Source organism: Melopsittacus undulatus, chromosome 5 (assembly GCF_012275295.1).
Source record: "Melopsittacus undulatus isolate bMelUnd1 chromosome 5, bMelUnd1.mat.Z, whole genome shotgun sequence".
NCBI lineage: Eukaryota > Metazoa > Chordata > Aves > Psittaciformes > Psittaculidae > Melopsittacus > Melopsittacus undulatus.
In genome coordinates this window covers 3,847,723-3,870,695 of record NC_047531.1, presented here as the reverse complement: position 1 = coordinate 3,870,695, position 22,973 = coordinate 3,847,723, and the positions used below count along the sequence as shown (strand labels likewise).

At 44.4% G+C, this 22,973-nt stretch overlaps 1 protein-coding gene across 3 annotated transcripts in view; it reads right to left on the bottom strand.

Moving 5' to 3' along the window:
* Positions 1-22,973, bottom strand: part of MKLN1 (muskelin 1) — a 104,712-nt gene that overhangs the window by 64,894 nt on the left and 16,845 nt on the right. For 2 of the 3 annotated variants that reach the window (XM_034063148.1, XM_031053852.2), the window contains exons 2-6: positions 22,873-22,942; positions 15,171-15,313; positions 13,723-13,811; positions 7,420-7,529; positions 3,471-3,663 (exon numbers count right to left, since the gene is read on the bottom strand). In XM_034063148.1, the coding sequence (XP_033919039.1) occupies positions 3,471-3,663; positions 7,420-7,529; positions 13,723-13,811; positions 15,171-15,313; positions 22,873-22,942 (605 nt within the window). Of the gene's footprint in view, positions 1-3,470; positions 3,667-7,419; positions 7,530-13,722; positions 13,812-15,170; positions 15,314-22,872; positions 22,943-22,973 lie in introns of those variants that run through there. The other variant, XM_031053854.2, reaches the window with a different exon arrangement.

Sequence of the window (22,973 nt, the reverse complement as noted above, 5' to 3'; positions counted from 1 at the left end):
GGAGTTAGCTCTCTGCTTAGCACTAATTCTTGACCACCTACTCTTTTTCTCCATGACTAAGCCTACGGAAATAGCCCGTGAAGAGATGCAGCGCATCTCACTGCGTGGATACCCACGGCTGCAAACAGCAGCCTCTAGAGATGGGTTAGGGTGAAGTGCGTGTGCAGGATCCCTGTCAATCTCACTGCACTTGTGTTTCTTTAAGGCAAGGAGAACTGCGACCAGCAAGAAGTCACGAGTTCACATACTCATGTCCTGTGTGTCACAGGAGAGTTCACTCACTGAATGCTTGCAGGGATCCTATCAGGGTATGTATATCGCAATTCACTCCACGCTTCAACTGCACCACACGGACCGTACACAGGATTAAAGTTAATCTGGGAAAACAGCACATCAGAGAGGAGCTCAGTCGTAAGAACACCCACACCTTAGAGACTAAGCAGCAAGCTACGGAGATGCTAAGACAGCAGAACAGTGAAATGCTGGGTGCTGAGCTGGAGAGATGCAGAACTGCAGGACAGCTAACCATGGAGGACCACAGGGAGCAGATGGTAGCAATACTGTAGAAGCTATGTTGAAGGCTGAAAACATCTATTCTCACCCTACCAAGCAGAAGGATCCAGCTGTTAATACCAGCTGCATTCAACCGTCCCCTTGTACAGCTTCAATCTATTCCAGCTGCAGCTTGAGGGGGTCTGTGGCCATCAGAAGAGGCTTGTCCTGTCTTCTCCCCCACAATAGCTCAGCTCCCTGACGTGGTTTGCCACGTGGCAGCAAAAGCACTGGTGCCAGCAAGTGAGAGGACAGGGGACACACTGTCCTGAGGAAGGGCAGGATCGACCCAGTTACTTAAACCTGCAGTTGTGTCAACTTGGAGCAAACACATGGGATACAGCTTTGGTATCACAGGATAGATGGCACTTCCCTCCAAAGGCTTCTGGGAGGCAACAGAGCTATAAATGGGTACAAGAGCTGAAGTCAGTATAAAGACTTGCAGGAGGCTGGGGGAAGGTTCATGTATTCAACCACAAGCAAGAATCATTGAGGATGACCAACCAGCAGATGCATGCACTGACCTTTAACTTCAGTCAGCCCAGTGCCACATTAAAAGGAAGCCACATAAACATCCTCATGCATATTATTCTGTCCCTCAAAAGCAGTGACAACACATAATGATGCCACCTGAAGTCTTTCCTGCTGCATTATCCACGGTCTGTTGTTAGGAATCATGGAATTCTAGACTGGGTTGGACTGGAAGGGACCTTACAGCTCACTCAGTTCCAAACCCCTGTCACAGGCAGGGACACCTTACACTGCAGGAGGTTTTCTACCTGCCAAGTCCTTTGCCAGCACTTCCACACATGGAAAAGCTGAGTACTGCAGACAGCAATCCCACTCCCAACACAGAATGGGAAACAAACACCTCAAATCCTAGGGGAAAACTGCTGGATAGAATAAATGCCACATGTAAAATATTGAGTAATAAAAGAAATTAACATGCAACAGCACAAAAAAATCAGGGCACAAACATGCACTTCATTAGTGACCAAGGAAATAAAAAGCCCATTTTTAAGGGAACCTTTTCAGCATGCGTCTAGTGCCATTTCATTAAAGAAACAGTGTCTACTACAGCCTGCACTGAAATAGAAAGAGGACAGCCTCTAGGCACTGACAAGATTAAGCCCCAACCAAGGCAGCAGACATTGATAAAATCATCTCCATCAGCACACGGTACTGCTCTGCCTCGCAGCAGATCCTGCCTCATGGTGGGCTCATCAGCTCCCCCCAGGCAGTCCTGTCTTTGGGAACCACTGCAGAGGCAGGAGCAGCCCTCCCTCCCTGCTCCTTTCCCATCCTGCAAGCCTCGGGAGGAGGCTGCCAGCTCCAAAAAGCCGCTGCATTGCAGGAAGCTGCTCACGCTGTCGGCCCAGCCGACACCGCTGCGCTGTCTCAGGAGGGCAGGATGAATGCTGGCAGCTCTCTGTCTCAAGGCTTGTAGCTGCTCAGGGAGCTCAGGGCAAGGCAGAGCTCAGCTGTTTTGTCTATAGCTTCAAGAAACCTTGGGCCAAAAGCTGTAGAAAGCCATTAACTGCAGGTTTCAATGACCTGTTGCAGTAAACTCCATGACATTGGAGCTATTCCTAGTGGAATAGCTTATTCACAGTATCACAGAATGATTTGTGTTAGAAGGGACTTTAACACTAAACCAGTTCCAAACCCCTGCCACAGGCAGGGACACCTTCCACTGGAGCAGCTGCTCCAAGCCCCTGTGTCCAACCTGGCCTTGAGCACTGCCAGGGATGGGGCTTATTCAAAAGAAGAGAGTGGATTTTCACAGCAGACAATGTCAGGCTGTCATTTCTATCAGATATCAAGAACCACTTCCAGCTTCAGTGATACAAGCCACACTGATGGAGTCGAGCACCTATGTTGGTATTTACCCAAAAGGTATCACAAAATGACTGATTAGCCCAGAATTAGAAGAAACATCTCTGGTGCCAGACATCCATGGAATTGGTCCACTAAGCCCCTAGCTCCAGTAGCATCAGACACAAAGTTCTCTCCTCATACTACAAAGAGCAACTGCACCATAGCCAAGAGCACCTCTGTTCTATCAGACCGAGATCCAAAACCACTGCGCCGCTCTTGGGAAACACTTGAGTGCAACAGCCCACCTCTTTCTCTATCCCATTCCACCAACAGAAAGTCCATATCCCCCATTTTAGGAGCTGAGAGGTGTTTACACACAGTGCTTCCAAGCCGAAGGTTTCCAAGTAAAAAATTAATAGATGTTCCAATGAAAACTGCTGCCAAGCTCCTGCTCTGCAGGGAAAACAAGCTCTGCCTCCAGTCACTGTAACAACTACACCGTTCTCCAAGGACTGTTTTCCACATAAGCAAAGGCAGCACTCTCATCCAAACACTGAAAACTGCTGACACACCAACTAGGTTGTAAGCCCTAACCAGAAACTATGGCACAGATCACTAGTGAGAAGTCTTACACTTCCCTGCTCACCACTCCAGTGACTTTTGTGACAGTTAGGCCCTCCTTCAGCTTGCCATACACTTACATGAAGAGCTTATCTTCACCTCAAGTGCACCATGTTGTCATCTCAGGAAAAGAGACTCCAAAAGTAGCAGCAATGAGACATTTCACTGGCTGAGTTTTTAGCCTTCATCGTACACGTACTCACAAGTCCAAAAGCTGACAGGACACCACGCTAGAGATGAAACAGCACATGGACTTTACTACTAATCATAGAATGGTTTGGGTTACAGGGAATCTTAGAGAGCATCAGGTTCCAAATCCCCTGCCATGGAAAGGGACATCCTCCTAAGAGTGCATCTTACTCCTAAGGGTGAAGAAGTCCACCCCTTCTTCATTACGACATGCAGTCCATCCCCATTCAAAGCAGTAACATCTCAATGCTTTTTCTAATTGACATACCAGACCCCTCTGGTTCTCTTACCATTCACAGCTTTCTCTATGAGCTCTTCACAAGCATCGAAGTCTCCTTTCAGCACCAGCTTGTCGTGCAGGTCTGTCAACATGGGGTGCTCCAGAGCAATCTTGGTTTTCTTCTGCAGCGACTCGAAAGCCTCCGTGTAGTTGTGCTGACGAAAATGCTTTAGGCAAAGGCGAATGGCTTCCTGTTCACGGTACTACTGGAACACAAGAAAACCTATGAGACATGTAGATTTGTCTTTTACCACCACTGTACCTGGGAACATGCCTGGAGACAGAAGCTTACAGATGCTGCTCATAAATGGCTCACAAGCTTAGAGGAACGCTGTGTGAAAGACATAAGCTCTGCAGGGATTTACTTGCCAACAGTGTACAGAAGTTGTACAAGGTGGTATCATCCCATTTAATAAGTAGAAGAAGGGAGAGCCAGAGTGCCCCAGATCTCTGGAGTGACCATCACTTCCCCACCATCCACTGCTCAAGGCCTACACAAAGCGCAGGGCAGGAAAAAGCCTTTGCTCTCGGTGTTACGTAAGTTGATTGTATGACTCTTACATAACAAAATAATTTGGAAAAGTAGGTCACAGCTTTTCTAGAAGCAGAAGAAAGAAAAAGCCAAACACGAGGAACAGGAATACTTGGAATGACCAGTGCTCCTGCCCTCAAATCCTGTGGCTTTCGATCCAACGGCAGCACCGACTGATGGGCACGCCAAAGCCTTACCTCCCTTATATTCGCCCTGCATCTTGAAGCTTTCATACCCTTGCTTTCATACCACGGATGCTTCAAAGCTGCCCCTTTCCCACTCAGCTATGGGAAGGGGTGAGAAACCCACACTGGGTCAAACATCCAGGCACAGAAACGTGAGAGGGAACTGTGTAAGAGCAGCGGCTTGTGCTTTAACACACCAAACATCCACTGTGTTTTCAAAGCTGCTAACTTTAAGTAACAGATTTTTAAGCTGATAAGGAGCAGAGCCACTTATTTTACACAGGCTCCTCAAACCTAAATGCTAAAGCATTAAAGTGTCATGGTTTAAGCAGGACATGAAGATAAATAATCCCAATTCCATCTGTAACGCACATCGACTGCGGTAAAAAGCAAATGTAACTTTAAGCATCTATAAAACTAATGAAGATACAAGATTTTGCTCCTAAACAGACCCCACTGCTCCAAGTGAAGTTTATGGTATTTAAACAAATGCCATCTTCCTGAAAACCTGGAACTAACACTGACATGCACCAAAAATCAGTGGTCTGAATAGCAGGAACCTCATACACTAAAGCAGCTAAAAAGAAACACGGCCATGTGCTGTATTTTTAGGTCTTAATCCATCAGTATTTCACAGCTGCAAATAGTCAGAACTATGCATTTTTAGATAAGCAGCTCCCAGCCCACATGAAAAAGGCCAAGGACATGCACTGATAAAAATGCAAGACTGTGGCAAAGGAATACTAAAGCTAAAGCAGAGTTTTGCAGCACAACTGGAAAACAACAACTTCTTTTTCCTTCTTAAGAGATACTTTTAGACACTGTCTTTAAGCAGAAGTTCACATCATTCCAGGCCAAAACCACCTGATTCTTTGCTGCTCAAAGGGATAGAAAGCAGAAGGATTTGCTGCACACCAGGAATAACCAGCTTCTGCATTTCAGCTCCTTCAGTTTAGATATGAGACAAAACTCAAGTCTTGGCGTATTTCCACTGAGTCTCTCATGATTGACAGAGTGGGTTTATAAAACACAAAATGACTGTTGGGTGCAGGTTGGCCACTCAATGCAATATTAAAGTTTCTATTTCAGTGACAGCAGAGTAATACTTCAGAAGTTGAATGTAAAAAGCTTATTTTAATGCAAAAAGGTGTACAAAAAGTGTAAAAAAAAGCTCCTTTTTAAACGCTGTCAGAGATGACAACCCAAATAATAGCTTTGATTTGAAGCTGTAAATAATTCCTATGGTTAAAAATGTAATGAGAACATGAGACTAAGATATTAACACTGTCAAATACACTAGTAGAAATATTTAAGTGTTCAGTATCAAAGTGATAGCCATTTCTTAACTGCCATTTCATTGCTAAAGTATACCCACTCTTAGTAAAAGCAGAGTGGTGAGGCTTTAGGAGGCAGTAGGCTGAGCTAGACAGCAAGGGGAAAGCAGCAGGGAGGGAATGGAGTAGGGGAGCCCTAGAGAATGAGGAGTGTGCTTGCTGCTTTGAGTCCATAGCTGTTATCCCCAACTCTACTCCCTTCTTAAAGGGAGTGTTTTGTTGGTTAAAGCACACACAAGAAGGATGGGCAACTTCACATAGCACCTTATTCCCGTCTGATGTCTTAGGCAGTAAAGGAATACTGGATTTCAAAGCTTTTGAGACTTCCAAAAAGTGGAAGAAACAGGTCAACCTTTCCCCAAATACAGGTCAACACAGATCCTCCCTATGTGGATCCAGCAACAGTGGCCTCTCAGGGCTGTGAGAGAAGAGAACACCACTGAGACATGCTCTCACCGTCAAAAACTTGGCAACTGATTCTAGTACAGCCCAAACAATCATGACTAAGTCTCTGCCTTGCTGCTTTAGGGCTCAAAGCTTCAGAAGAACAATGCTGGCACCGCTTGAAGAAGCTGTCACTTCATATATGCTGACCACAAGAAGTGTCAATTCCATGGGATAAGAGGGAACAAACCAGATGGTGATATCATCATCACCAGATGGTTTCTGAGCAAAACCCAACAACACCAAAAATCAGAGCTTCCTGGTTGCAGCATCTGGTCCAAAACACCAGAGACACCACCATGCACAGAGGCAGCAGAAAAAAGCACAGAAAACCATCAGCAACTGGACCTTTCAGAACTGGACATCAGCAACCAGAAGACTAAGGACCATCAGTATCACCTTAAACATAAAGCAGCTACAACTTCCACTGAGGCTGTCAGGGGTGGTTTTAGGTCCTCTGTGAAGCAGCTTGTGATGCTGTTATGAGCAGCAGAGGCCACAGGGTTTCTTTAACATACTGGCAGCACTGTAACTGGTGAGGGAGTCCCAGTACTACAAGGCACAATCTTTAGCCCCTTTTAAGCTCTTCTTTCTGGAGGCAGAGAGACACTGCTCCACTCCTCACTATTACTCTAACTGGGAAGGCAATCTCTGCAACACAGTATGAATTTCATTACACTGGTCCACAAAAATCTATGCATAAAAAGCAACAACAAAATGAATTCTGGCTGTCAATGTGCACTTCCCTCCCACAGGAGAGGCATCTGTTGTACTCAGTTACATACAGTTTATACAACTCATGTTTAGAACCCTTTGAACTTTCTGTCTATCAAAGTGACAAATGGCATAAATCAGCTCATCCCACAGGCCAGTGGCATCAGATCCCCTCTGTTCCAGGGTATTCAGCAAGAAGACACTAAGAGGGAAACACTGGAAGTACAAGGAGCAGCAATGGGGAAGACATCAAGTGATTCTCTTTAGAACAAGCTCGTTTTTATACCCTGTAACAAAAGGTGCATATGGGATCCAAGAGGCTCTAGGCTCTACAGAAGGGCTGGTATGGTAAAAGAATGAGTAATGAAAAGGCAAGAAGAGGGAGAAATGGAATGTGGGTTTGCTAACATCCATTTCCCTTCCAATACAAGTGCTGTTTTACCCACACTGAACCTTTTGACTCAATCTTTTGTCTTTCTTGTGATGTCTGCATAGCAGGGGGGATGTAGGGATTTTTGGTGGTGGTTTTGGGGTGTTTTGTTGGGTTTAAGGGAATAAGCAGATACAACCCAACAGCATTCACTCTGAGTCAAAAACTCAGCCATGTGGTTTGAGTTGCAACGACGCATGTTTGTTGTTTCAAGAGCTGGTATTCCAAGGAATGAAAAGGTCAAGTAATTCCAGTAAAAGGAGTTTCACAAGATTCTCAGAGTACACATCTTCAAACAGGCATCTAAAATGGAGGCCTACCTTGCTGTACCAGTTGAGGCATGGCTGGACCACATCTGGATCATCAATGCCATTAAGTTCAACATACCAGATACTAAAATTGAAGCTAGGTCCCCAGGATAAGAGTGGAACTGGAGAAGAGAGGAAAAGGAGAAAAAAGGATGCATAAACATCAAAGCACCACTGTGTTAATCTCATCATAGGCTACATACACAGTACTATTTCAAACAGAATGATTTTACAGGTTACACACAAAACTCAGTATTTCTGATTTGACATAAATTCTAGCTCCTTTAAGCAAGCTGAGGAGAATTACCAAATACATCATGTTCAAGCTGTCATTTCAAGCAACCTGTGCCAAGCAGCATTAACACAGCAGATCATTGCAAAGCAGAAGCTCACTTCAAGCGAAAAGAGCAAAAATCCTATCATTTAAACCAGCTCAAAGAGGCAACAAGCTTTGACATGGATGGGAATCACGAGCACACCAGCGACAGTATTTGCTCCTCACAGTACATTTATTTCCCCATTTGTCAGCAACAATTATTTCCCCTAATGGTGAAGACAAGAAGCTTGGGTAGTTTCAATGGGACAGAATTAGTAACATCTGCAAGTTGTGGAGGAGGGAGGGAGGGAAAACTGTCAGTTTGCTATTTAGAAACTACATCTACTCCTCTTTTTACTTAAAAGAAAGCTTAAATCTGGGCAGCTTTTAGGCTCATGTTTTATCTACACACTGGAACAAACACTATTAACTGACCCATGAAACGCACACTGCAGCCTCTCACCTAAAGCTTCTCTCCCCCTCTGTTGTGAGTACCTATAGTCTTGCACTCATTTACTGATTAAGCTGCAGGTTAGAACTCGATTCTGCTTGTGGAAGCAACTCCAACTCCCTCAAACTGCAGCGAAATCAAGTACTTTCATTTCAGATACTTCTGTTTCCTTTCTAGCTGATAAACAGGAAAAGATAGTATTAGAGGTGAATGAGGAGTTCCCAGCAACAGCGTGGAATCCACCACCTCCTCCCTTCCACCAAAGCTATTTTTACAACAGGGAAATTCCTTATGACTTTCAAACCGCCATGGAATACAACGGAGATTTACTTGGTGAATTAAGGGGTTTTCTGACCTACTCCTTGAGGAAATAAAACCCAACATGTCCCTCAAAGTTGCTCCTCAGCTCTTCAAGGTTCTTAAGTATTTATACTTCAAGCAAGCAACATCTATGACTTTCTGCAATGCGTCTGGGCACAAAGCATATGTTCAAACACATGATTTTCTCTATTTTAAAGGGTTTTTCTACAACCCTATTGCTAAAGACTCATGACAACTTCTGGGAACAGTCATCAAGGGAAGAGATTCTTAGAAAAGTGATTCTGAATATAGGACTCTTAACTGATTTTATTACCCCTAAGTAGGCACTTCATATGTTAGAGCTCTCAAATCATCCTGTTCAAGCACTTTTCTGCTTGACTGTTCAGCACAGAGTGAGATGCTTTCAGAGCATTCCCAGTGGATGCATGTGTGTGGAACCAGGAGAGAAATGAACTGGTCAGAACGGCCAGAAGTCACTTATCTGCTGTTCATATGGCAGATGCTCTGCTCAAGAAACCTCTTTCCTGCTTAGCTCTGTCCCCTGCACAAGATGAGTGCTGTCAATAAAGGACCTTTATACCACAAAACAGCTTAATCTGGGGTATTCCACCTATTAAGGCAGCAGGCTGACAAAATACCACATGAAAGGGTAACACCTTTGATCTGTCTTCAGCCTGAACATACAGACCAAGACCAAATTGAAGTTAAAGTTGGTATTTGGTCAGATATAAAGAATCAAAGTCTATCCTTCAGCTCATTGCATCAAAACACTGCAGCAAACCACAGACCACCTCAAATGGACTAAGGCCATCAATTTCCTCATAGTGAACCTGAGGGTAATTTCGTAACACTGAGTTTACTGGGTGAAAAACTAAAGCTCAGTATTACCACTTTCCCACTGTATTCCAGAGAAAGACAAAGAAATGTCCATCTTTCAGCGATTAAAGGGGCCAACAAGAAAGCTGGAAAGGGGCTTTTTATAGGAGCATGTACAGACAGGCCATGGGGAATGGCCTTAACCTGCCAGAACAGGGGAGATTGAGCTGAGCTCTTAGGCAGAAGCTGTTCCCTGTGAGGGTGCTGAGGCGCTGGCACAGGGTGCCCAGAGAAGCTGTGGCTGCCCCATCCCTGGCAGTGTTCAAGGCCAGGTTGGACACAGGGGCTTGGAGCAGCTGCTCCAGTGGAAGGGGTCCCTGCCTGTGGCAGGGGTTGGAGCTGGATGAGCTTTAAGGTCCCTTCTAACCCATACTAGGTTGGGATTACTTTTCAACAGTTAGTCTCAGAACTTACATGAGCTTCTCCCAGGAAAACTTCACAATTCACCTTCCTGGTAACCAAACACGACATGAAAGACATCCTGGGGATGCGCACCAGAATCCTGGGCAGCTGCCACCACTGTTATCATCACCAGTAACAATGCAAAGCCATCAACCTGCTAACACTTCTCTCACTGGTTAACTCAGCGCTTTCAACAGTTCTGTTCACATTAAGGAAACAAATCACCAGCAACAGTGATTTAACATCAAGATTTTTGTTGTGAGATTACCCACTTTAAGAAAGGCCTTAAATAGTCCTTAAGTTACACAGGGAACACAAAGTAAGTTCTTCCCCAGTGCTGTAAAGCACAGAAAACTGAAGCTGATCTTTTTACAGATACTCCATAGGAGTAAGAAAAGCAACACAGCAGAAGGGTGGAAACTACAGAGTGGTTTCTATACCAGTTAGGAAAGATCAAGTGTTTTGCTGGATCATCTTGTTTCTGATGCTACTCCCTACTCCCAGGCTACAGGAAGGAGGCTCAACTCATCCTTTCCTCTGCCCCTTTCTGAGGTGTCCATTTGACACATCTCCTTTCAGAGCTGGGAGGAGGAGACAGTAAGTGCAGCAAGGAAGTGGCAACAGTCACATAGACCGTGATACACATTACTTGTCAGTGTGACACACAAATCTCATCTCTGTTTCTGCGCTGTTTGGAGGTAACAGCAATGTAAGATCCTGGGTGCAAGGACAGCAAGTCTAGGTACTAGAGAGATCAGTAACAGAGGCATTAAACATGGTAGAATCATTTCTAATACCTCTCTCAAGGTAATTTCTGTGTCCCTCCTCTCCAGGAAGTAGACAGACAAACAAATGATGTGTGTAAAAACACTGGGAACATCCATAAATAAAGTCTGGCTCATTTCTATCACACTAAAGCTTCAAAATCTCAAAGCCTTGTTAGTAACTCCCATGCTAGTAACAAACTGGCATGAGAATTACACCAGCAGTTCTTCAAGTTCCTTCATGGCAAATCAGACTTTACAACACTTGGTGCTTTCAAGGACTCAGCACAAAGAAAAAGCTTTACTCTGAGTAACCACGAAAGCAGAGCCAGAAACAAAGCCTAAAGGCATTAAAATGATTATTCTTCAGTATTTGGTCTGGATAAGTTATCTTCTTCCCCCTCCCAAGGTCTTAGATGAGGTGGGACATGAAATGCACAAGTTCCTTGTCAAGAAGGACAAAAGCTTGCACAGCAACAGGAGCTGAACTCATTTAAGTCAAAGAAGTGCAAGTCTTGCCTTGACAGAGTGAGAAGTTATTTCTTCTGCTTTCTATGAGTCTGAAGCTTTTTCTGCTATGAGAACAACTGAACTTGTAGGAGCAGGAAGTATTTTCTGCTCTCTCACATTTACCCATAAAATAATAGAATCATGGAATCAACTGAGCTGGAAAACATCTTGAAAGAAAAAGCCCTTTAAGCTCATCCAGTCCAACCATTCCCAGCCCTGCCAAGGCCACCCCTAACCCATGGCACTAAGGCTTCGTCTCCACGCTGTGTGAACACTTGCAGGGACGGTGCCTGCAGCCCTGCCCTGGGCAGCCTGTTCCAACGCCTGAGCACCCTGTGGGGCAGGAATTGTTCCTCAGCTCCATCTAAACCTGCCCTGGTGCAGCTTGAGGCCGTTTCCTCTTGTCCCATCCCTTGTTCCTTGGGAGCAGAGCCCAGCCCCTCCTGGCTCCATCCTCCTGGCAGGCACTTGGAGGGAACCATCAGATCCCCATTGAGCTTTCTCACGTCTTGTTCCTCCTGCCTTGTCCCCCCACACCAACCTCACTGCTCTGTTATTAACAGTATGTTTAGCTGTGAAATGAGAAAGCAAATACCTGATGGAAGCCGCTGCAGAACTCACCATAACGCCTCCCCAAATACACAAACCTCACTAACAGCAGCAACTTCAGCCATGTCAGTCTCTGCAAGGCCAAAAGGGCAGATTTTGGCCTCCTGTTTCCTGGCAGCATTAGCAGGAACATAGCACGGTGTTGCACATTGTGAGTTCCTTTGGCTAGGAGCTTGGAAATTCTAACCAACCCAAAACAGTCAAGCTGTGTCTCTGAAAAATAACACCATTTCGTAACCTGCATTTGCAGTTGTGTCACAGCAAAGAACACCCTCAGAGCTTCAGGAGCACAGTACCCATCAGCTGGAGGCTCTGTTAAGCTTTTATTAGGGAAGAGATTCTCATTTCTGTCCTAGCACAGGGATTTCTTCAGAGGAGACAGAGTCAAGTAATACCAGGCTATAGGTATAACTGGAAAGGAGAAGTCATCTCAAATTATAACTAGTAAGCAAGTGACAGTTAAACACAAATCTTTTTTGGGTTTAATGTATATACATCATAGAATTACAGAATGGTTTGGGTTGGAAAGGACCTTCAGATCACCCAGTTCCAACCCCCTGCCATGGGCAGGGACACCTTCCACTAGAGCAGGTTGCTCCGAGCCCTGTCCAACCTGGCCTCTATCCCTACTGCCATGTGTGGAACCACTTCCCAACAGAACAAGCCACGTAACTATTACTATTACTCATGTCATGTCAGAGAAAATAAAGCTCTAGTAGTAGAAATTAAGCAGCATTTCACTTTCCTTACATGTTTCAACTTGCTGCTAACACTTCATAACATCACAACCCATTTTGCTGGACAGGATACACACATCCAGACAAGTAGCTGGTAATCCTTCCATCTTTCCATCCACCCCTTTAGCCCTCTAGTAACTACTTGCTGGTTTCTAGCCAGTGAAAAACAACATTTCCTAAAAACCTAAAGCAGAAAGCTCCAGAAATCGACTTTCCTGTTGTAGTCAACCTTAACTCTATTACTCTGCACCTCTTGAGGTTTCCTAAAGCCAAGTGCTATGGATGCTTCCAAAAGTAACAGCCAAAAACAAGCCCAATGCACAACCGATTCCTCTACTCTTCTAGGAACGGAAACACCACTGTTCATGGCACAAACACAACTGCTTGATTCCCAGCCTGAAGCCTTCAATTCCACAAGCAAACATGAGAGGAGATGCAGAAAGCCATGTAGAGACAGGAGCAGAGGGCTCTGAGGGGAGCCCCTGCACAGCCACTATCCTCCAAGCCTTGGCAAAGGAATTACTCAAAGCTTCAAACCATTCCTCAATTCATCTAAATGAGTCAACACATCTCATTTTTCAGCAGCTACCTCTTTGCTCCAGTTTTAACCTTAAATAGCCAGTTTAAAACCAGTCATCATTTTACTATGTCAGTATAGGAAGGGCAAGATAAATTTATTAAGCTACAAACAGCTGAAATGCTCTAAATTCTTGGATTAAATCCACTGATGGCCACTGTAAAGCTCTTGTTCTCTCTGGCCTGCATGAAGCAAAGAAGAGAGCTCCCTACCCGCTCCCAACACAGGTCACAGCAACCTGCCTTCATTAGCTCCACCAGACAGCATTTCTTTGCCCCTAGATGTCATCTTTAGTCAGGGATTAGACATAACTATTAGAGTACCAGGAAGAGAACAAGGAAGGCTTCTGCTGTTACTCTATGTGTTTGGAGAATGCCTGAGAGTAAGAGCTGCTTTCAAACTCCAGGGCTGCCAATGCTGACACTTATACCAGTACTTAATGATTTATTTAAAGCTGTAGATAGCAATTTCTAGTAGACAGAAACAGCTTCTCCAGCAACTAGTTGACTCAACAACTCTGTTTCTGACAATGACTGTATTCCAGTTTCATTCCCCAGGACCTATATTATGAAGCTGTTATTTCTTATTAACAGGCCTTCACTAGGTTCCAAACTAACCAGCCTAAAAGATCACGAAATGGAACAGCTCTTGTGGATACTTTGCCTGAGTACAATGAAGTCACAAGTGCCAAGATCGGCACAAGTATAAGAAGAGATTAATTTCTACTCAGAATGCTGAAAAAATGCATTTACCTATCTTAATGAATCGACAGGGGAACATCTGTTCATCAATTTTATGCTTCAAGGTGAATGTTTCTTTGTTATAATCATTCTTTAAGCCACTGTGGGAAAAAATAAATAAGGTTACTAAATCTTACCTTGTATTTTAGAACTAGCTAATAAATGCAATCTAGGTCATGCCTGAAATGGTTCACGTTACTATGAATCATAAGTATGCATGCTGGACCAATGCCTGGATTCCTCTCCACCTCCTTCTATCACCCTTCTATCTCCTGAGCACTGGGGAGTGGGTTTAGGAGGGAGCTGACATGGGACCAATGCTGCTCATCTGTGCCTGTCACCCTCTGACTTCAGGAAGGGATCTGCCTCAACCGCATTAAGAGAGGGATGGATCAGCTCTCTGTTACCACACCACCAAAGTGCTTTGTGAGCCATTGATGGGCTCTGCTTCCTAAAAACATCAAATATTTAGTGTCATTTATCAAAAAGCTTAAGGATTTTTACTGAAGATACAAGTGTAGGACCCAAAATACGCATTTTTATTCAACTTCAGTACAAGTGACATGACATTAGGTCTCAAAAATCACTGTTCTAGCAGCAATGAAGTCAAACTGCAAGGCTGGTCTATCTAAAGAGGGCAAACGGGTGGGAAGGGTTGTGCTTAGTTTCTATGTCATCTTGAAGGACTCCTGCAACAAAGAACCTGCATTTTTCCATGGCTATTCCACTTGACTACAGATGATGTACACCCATACGTTCCCTGGAGGTGGACTTTCCTTCTGTTGGCCTCTAAAAATAGACTGCTTCTTGCTATTCATTTCTCCTGTATTCCTAAGACATTTCAATAAGATTCCTCTTTCTTCTCCTCAAGAAGGCCTTTGTCAATTTACATTAGCAACTCCTCAGCTCTGGATATCTGGAATAACCAAAAGGTGTTTTCTTTAAGCCCTTATCAATGCAAGTATCAAACTAAACGCAGGAAAACACAGCTTTTCCATCTGCTTATTTAATGTATTTACCCATTAGAAGACAGGCAGAGCAGCTGACTAGTTCAGGCCTTCTCAGCTGCAATGAGGTTCTTGACATGAGCAGGTTCTTTGGGCTTTTAAAAGCTACTTTAAGCTACCCACACCTGGGGAATCATTTCTCTTGTGCCTCAAGCACACAGAAGAAAGGAATCACAACCCAGCAACATCATAACCTGCTCTCAGCTCTTCCAAGTCTCCAAGACTTTGCTCTCCACAAATCCTCTGTGGTTAGAGCAGGATATGGAAGGCTTCCTGGAGCAAGTGTTGGGGATTGCTGCTCTCTGACCTGCCCATAAACACAAGGATAACTAACTGCAGGATCACAACCACAGCTCTATTACACGGTGAGCTATGTGTTTGCTGGGGTGTGAAGGGGAAAAGCCTTTTGGTCCAGCCTTTATGATTCTCATAGCTGACGAAATCCCATCTTACCTGGACAAGAGATCTGTCATGTTTTCCTCATTCATTCCACCAAAGACTTTAAACTTCTTTAAATTGCAGACATGTGTTTTCTCATATTTGCCAAACGTGATGCTCTGGACTATGGCAGGTCTTTCGAGTTTCAGAATCAAATACTGTGGAAGAGAGAACAGTGAGTTTTAATAGTAAAGCCAAGGCTGCAAAACACACTGAGGGAGAAGCATTACAGCCTTCAAACACTCCATTTCCAGAGCCAAAGAATGAAAGCTATGATGATTGCTCCCCATTATTATATTTTCTCTTGGGATTAAACAGAGAGTTTTCTAGGAATATTACTTTAAAAGCAGTTTATCCAGGAAAAAGATTTGCTTGAACCACCTATACCTATAAAATAGCATTTCTATTCAGGGAGTACATACATTCCTTCAAGTTGGATGCAAGACTTCCTGAAATCTGGCAAATAGGATTAAACTACACAGAGTGATGATTCAAACGCCCACTCCAGCCTGAAATGAAACCTAAACTGAATACACAATTAGATAAATACAGTATGTTCCACATGCTAAGAGAACATCAGATTACTTTTTCCTCTCTGGGCTGACACTATTTAACCACTGAACACAGACCAAGTTTGATGTGTGGCCAGTGTAGGAAGTAAATGCTTCTTAACCATAGCAAATATACCCAAGCACTTAATAGACAAGAAAGGGGCTTTACACATGGAAGAAGGTTTTTACTATAAGGCAGAAGTTGCCCAGAGAAGCTGTGACTGCCCCATCCCTGGCAGTGTTCAAGGCCAGGTTGGACACAGGGGCTTGGAGCAGCTGCTCCAGTGGAAGGGGTCCCTGCCCATGGCAGGGAGTTGGATCTTTAAGGCCCCTTCCAACCCAAACCAGTCTGGGATTCTATGATGATGCTCTCCCTTGTGAACATTGACTCCCCCCTTACACAAATGTCCATCCCCCCCCCGTATAAACAGTCAGATTATTTCAGGTCCCAGCTATCAGCTTCACTAGCACTGATGGAAGAAAAGCTGTGTTCCACTGGAAAAGCCTGTGCAGAGAAGCACCTGCACCATTCATCAGGAAGCACCAAGCATCACGTTTATTTAACTTCCCCCTACAAACCAGGTCTTGGAAAGAGCCTGGAGACACCCTAGTTTGCAGAATATATTGAGTTTTACACCTGAAAACAGTGTGTTTAATTCTCTCGCCTGACTTCTGAGAAAGGACACAACAGAGAAAGGAGGCGAAGTGCGGAATCACAGTTACTGATCCTGCTGGATTTTGTTACAAAACCCTGTGATAAGGGCACAGCACAAGAAGATCAAGCCTTGCAGGACACCTCCCACCGCAGGCACTGCTGGTGGCCCTTTCCTCCAAGCAGCAGCACTGCCAAACCAGACCTGATGTGGGATTTTCAGTGTTTTATCACCATTAACCAGGGGATTTGCATGCACGTGGATGCTTCCTCTGGTTCCTGAGAAGAAACCAGCAAAAAAGTGCCATGGGCATCAATCTGCTTGTTCTGAACTACTCCATCAAGCTGAAACCACAGAGCATGAGCAGCAGCTCCAGGAGGGGATCCTGCCCCTCTGCTGTGCTCTGGGAAGACTCCCCCTGCAGCCCTGATCCAGCTCTGGGGCAGCAGCACAAGAGGGACGTGGAGCTGTTGGAGCGAGTGCAGAGGAGGCCATGGAGATGCTGCGAGGGCTGGAGCAGCTCTGCTCTGGAGCCAGGCTGAGAGAGCTGGGCTGGGGCAGCCTGGACAAGAGAAGGCTCCTGAAGGGGAGACCCCAGAGCAGCTCCAGTGCCTAAAGGGACTGCAGGAAAGCTGAAGAGGGGCTTGGGACAAGGGCCTGTAGGGACAGGCCAAGGGGAATGGCTTGAACCTGCCCAAGAGAGGGGAGACTGAGCTGAGCTCTTAGGCAGAAGCTGTTCCCTGTGAGGGTGCTGAGGCGCTGGCACAGGGTGCCCAGAGAAGCTGTGGCTGCCCCATCCCTGGCAGTGTTCAAGGCCAGGTTGGACACAGGGGCTTGGAGCAGCTGCTCCAGTGGAAGGGGTCCCTGCCTGTGGCAGGGGTTGGAACTGGATCAGCTTTAAGGTCCCTTCCAACACAAACCAATCTGGGATTCTATGCTATATATTGCCTCAAGAGCTGCAAACAGCTGGCTGCGTGGAGATTTCTGGACTGCTACCAGGCTTTTACATGTGTCAGACTATTCTCTATAGCTCTGAAAGATGTGATACAAGTGTACATAAAACCAAGTGATTTATTCAACCTGGAGAGAATAAGTCTAGAGATTTCAGACATACACCAAGCTATCTGACACTCTTCCATCCTATTTCTATAAGCAACATCAGTATGTTTCATTGCCCAGCAGTCATGAAGCATTCTAAAAACCCAGACTAACCAGCTGAAGGCTTTGCTCATTAGAAGCCTGGCACAGGCACGAATGGGAGTAACTGCACTAAAACCTCAGCCTCAAATCGCAATGCTTACAAAGATGCTACAAAACATTAAGAGAGTAAAACTTCTGTTTTATGATTAAACACATTAGGAAGCAAAGGTGCCCAAAGAGTCATGTATGGCTCCTTAACAGCTTGTTAGGGTAAACACCCCAACACCAACAAGCAGATCTAGCCCTGTCACAGAGACAGCTTGCAGCAGCCAACTGCAAGCTCATTTGAAGCTCTAATATGTGCTACTGTTTGATGACAACCATGTGCAATACTTCTGCATCACGGAACTGAGTGTAAGTTTTATTAATGGACTTTAAATTAGTTCCTGATACCATTGACACAGCAGGATGTAAATCAAGAGAGGGAAAACTGCTCTTCTCAGATGCAGAACTGAAACCAGTTGTTTGGACAGTGCCACTAACTTTAGACATACGCTCTTTAACAGGGCAGAACTTACATCTCCACATCAAATAGACTGGTTCAGATTTCAAACTGCACCTTGCAAGCTGCAAGTGCAATTACAGTCACATTGAATTCTACCCATTTCTCTGTTCTGCTCACATAGTTAACTGGGGAGGAGGGAAACTTGCACTGAAGGTAAAGATAAACCCACAGTCCAACAAAATAACTGGGGCTGCTGCACAAACCTACCCATTGCCTTTGTAATGAAGCCCCTTTTGCTCACCACAGTATTAAATCAAGCCACCCAGGGAAGTTAAGTGTTGTTCTGCATACAGTCTTCCAAGTCAGACCATCACTGGAGCCACCAGGATGAGCATTTATAACAGGTCTGCAGCATTACCAGCTTCACACTTCCTATGTAAGCCTAGAACTAGTTTATAAATAGACCTATCAGCCCTCTTCTGCCTGAATAGGTTACTACATAACAGGTTTGTTATTAAATATATAGTTTCTGGGTCATTCTATTTTTGACTGGAGAAAGATATCTAGTTTAATAAACAGAAAAGCAGCTGTCATCTCTATTTCCTATCCCTGGCACTCATTCATAACCAACTGGTGGCTTTCAGGGCCACAGGAATTATTTAACTCTGCCATAGCCATAAAGTTAGGGAAACCCATTGCTAAACATAGTCACATAGCAGCATTTCAAGTGGCCAGACTTCCACTTCCAGTTCCTATGCCTTTTCAAAGGGGTTTAATATGGACCCTGCCATATTCACTGCCAAGCACGTGCCTTTGTTGAGCTACTGAACACGTTCTCAGATTCTTTCCTATGTTCTTCTGATTTGTGCTCATCCCAGCAAGGGGAATGCTCTAAAAGACAAGATGCCTGGAAGGTTTCACTCAGGAAGGGAATAAATCAGCATTCAGGGACTCATCATAGAATGGGTTGGAAAGGACCTTAAGATCATCCAGTTCCAACCCCCCTGCCATGGGCAGGGATACCTTACACTAAACCATATCACCCAAGGCTTCATCCAACCTGGTCTTGAACACTGTCAGGGATGGAGCATTTACCATTTCTCTGGGCAACCTCTTGCAGGGCCTCAGCACCCTCACAGTAAAGAACTTCTTCCTTATATCTAACCTGAACTTCCCCTGTTTCAGTTTGAACCCATCACCCCTTGTCCTATCACTACAGTCCCTGATGAAGAGTCACTCTCAAACATCCTTATATGTCCCCTCAGACACTGGAAGGTGCTGAGTTCTCCATACAACCGTCTTACCATCATCATGGCCTCCTCTGGACTTGTTCCAACAGTTCCATGTTCTTTTTATGTTGAGGACACCAGAACTGCACACAGTGCTGCAAGTGGGGTTTCACAGAGCAGAGTAGAGGGGCAGGATCACCTCCATGATCTGCTGGTCATGCTCCTTTTGATGCAGTCCAGCACATGGTTGGTATCTGGGCTGCGAGCTCACACTGAAGCCAGTTCATGTTCAGTTTCTCATCAACCTAGTACTTTTACTTCTAAGACAGCACAACACCTACCCCTCAGCAGGGAATTACTAAACCCTTCCACTAAGGTGAGACACTGATGGGTCAAACAGCAGCAACAAGGGCTGCAGAGGTTCCAGTGAGCACAACTGACACTAGTCCTTGTGTTGTGTCTTAGCCCACAGGTCAGCCAACACAGCTGGGAACAAGGAAAGCTTTATTTGCCCAAGTTTTAGTTCACTTCCTGTCCTGGACTGTGAAAGCCACCCACTTGTTTTGTATCACCACAAAAGTGAACAGTTCTTAAATGAAGTGATGCCAACACCCAAACCATAAAACACATTGAAACTCCATGTTCCATAGAAAACACCATGTTTACTCTGGGGAGTAAAAGTTATGTGCATAGATCAGTTCTCTGGAAATAGCCAACTTCTAACAAAGCAGCTCATCCCCCCCCAACTTCTCAACCACACTTACAATTCAATCACCACTATTTCAACTGAAGATTCCCAAGGTAAGAATCCACTTTAAGAACTTTAGCATCTGCAAGAATGAGGAAGCAGAAAACCTTTAACCTACATTAAAATGGGGCAGTTTTTCAATGGTCAAGGTGCAAACATTCATTGTTTTGAGCAAAAGACACCCAAATCTGAAGTTCTTTTGTCAACTGTGAGGCAAGACAGTTTGGAACTCTATACACAGAAACAACAACTGCATTCTTTGCACACCAGACTCTACAAACTGCAATTCCCTGATCTCTCTTTCCAGGTAACTTTTCAACAGAGAAGTTTACACTATAAAGAAATGCTTTATGTGAATAAATAAACTCTAAGGTTAGAAGCACGAGAATGAGCTGAAGTACACATTGGAGACACTGCAAATACATCATCACACTCAGTGCTCAGGACTGCGTTTGCTGAATACATGAGCAACTACATAGCCCTTTGTATTCTCACTGCTGGATACAGAGGTTGACGCAGGAGGAATTCAGCATCTTCCACTCAGGCAGACAGGTTTTCTGTTGGCTTTGTCTTTTAACACTCAATAAAATTCAACTAACTATTGTCTTGCAAAATCTCAGTCACTATTACAAAGAGGAACTTTTTGCAAGTCAGATGAAAGGACCTCAAATCTGGATACCTCACATACATATATATATATGTAGGCTGATCTGAGATATACAGGTAGATATATATGACCATGTTAATTCATCTCTACCCTAAAGTCTGGTTTCAAAGACTTGCTCAGTATGCGGGGCAGAGCCCACTTCTCAAGGGTTGTATTCAATAGCTCTGCAAAAGCATCTTCATTCAGGCCATGACCAATACATACACACCCTGCTCTGCTCTCACGAGACCTCACTTGCAGCCTGTGTACAGTTCTGGTGCCCTCAACATAAAAAGGACATGGAACTGTTGGAACAAGTCCAGAGGAGGCCACGAGGATGATCAGGGCCTGGAGCACCTCCTGTATGGAGACAGGCTGAGAAAGTTGGGGCTGTTCAGCCTGGAGAAGAGAAGCTGCAGGGAGACCTCATAGCAGCTTCCAGTATCTGCTGAGGGACTCTTCATCAGGAGCTGCACTAGGCTGCCCAAAGAAGTGTCATATGCTCCATCTCTGGCAGTGTTCAAGACCAGGTTGGACAAAGCCTTTGGCACATAGTCTAGTGTGAGGTCTTCCTATCCATAGCAGGGGGTTGGAACCGGATGATCTTAAGGTCCTTTCCAACCCATCCTACAATTCTATGAAAGATGTTGGAATACATCTCTAACAAGCTCACGTGGTTTGTATAGGAGTCCACCACACTAATCACTCCCTGCTTCATCTACATGTCTGACTGTAACTTGTATCACTGCCTGTCAGCTTTAAGCATAAGCTGGGAATATTCTAAAGCACCCAGTTACAGGAGATGCATTCCCTTGCTAGAATCAAGTTTTTTAAAGCACAAAATATTCAGGATGGCTTAGAAAAATCAAAGAGCAACTTTCAGCCACAACTAAAAGCACCTCAGGTGAAGAACCCACTCAAAAGCTGGGCCACAAGCCAACCTTGCTTTGTGAACAAGAAAGCCCTAAGGAAAACATGTGCTTCCTACATAAAAGGAGTAAAGGATGACACAGACTGGTATACAGCTTATGCTCAATACCTATCACCCTGCAATCAATAGTTCCTAGATAGACCAAAACTGCTCAAGGTTATGGATTAAATTCCTATGCTGTTTATCAAAATATATATATATATAAAGATCAAATTAGAAGAGCAGTAGATGCACAGAGGATCAAAATTAAGCCTCCACAAGTAGGTTTATGAAACATGTAAATGGAATCAATAGGGGAGTTTTCCATCTCCTCCTAAGAAAACCCCACTTTTAGAGACACAACAGTATAGAAACCTCATCATGTATATCAAGACAAAAGCTTTGTGGCTGGATGACATGAGCTGCTGCTATAAGGAAGCCACCACTTCAGACTATAGATTCTTAATACACTTCCAAACAAAGCAGTAAGGTTTACCTACACAGATACTCTGTGAAACTTAACTTATGAGGAATACCTGGAATAAATAAGTAGTTAAGCAAAAGAACTCTGCATGAGAGAGATAAATACTTTGCATCAGTGTTTGAAACAAAAATATCTAGAACAAGCAGCATTCCAGGCCAGGCTGGATGAGGCTTGCAGCAACCTGCTCCAGTGGAAGGTGTCCCTGGCCATGGCAGGGGTTGGAGCTGGGTGAGCTTTAAGGTCCCTTCCAACACAAGCCAGCCTGGGATTCCCAAACAGCACCAGAGGAATAAAGTGCAGAACTAGCATAAAGAGAATGATAACAGATCTACTGGAGGGAAAAAAAAATAAGTAAAAGGATAATATTTTTTTCTGGATAATCTGATTAATGATGGAAAAGCAAATTAGAGACTAAAAATCAATACAAATCTTACTTCAATGAACAGAAGAGGTGACATTCTAACCTCTCTAAACAGAGTCTACATTTCCAAATGTGCTATTAGGAGAAACAAACACAAGCTCTTTAGATCCAGGACTGAAGGCCAGGAATCTCCAGCAGCTTCCAGCAGCACTGACAAAGGGGAACCCACACGCCTCATTAGCAGCTTAATCTGACCATAAGGTACATGATTTCCAGCACAACTGCTATTGTCAAGGATGAAACATGAAACTTCCCCCCCCAAAACCCAAGTATTTGGTGAAAGATCCCAAATAAATAGCTGGAACCAGTATTTGGGAGAGAGAAGGTAGCCCCTAAAGGCTGTCAATATAAATAATAGCAGCCTAATGAGAATTCCAGTCTATATCAAGCTGTACAATGACTACAGAGTAGCAGAGATTCCGATGCTTACCTGGGGAGGGTAATTGCTCTCTGAAGACCATCTTGAGGATTGATCATTGGGCTTATCCACCAAGATATTCCTGAAAGAAAAAACAAGAAGCCAGAAGTCAT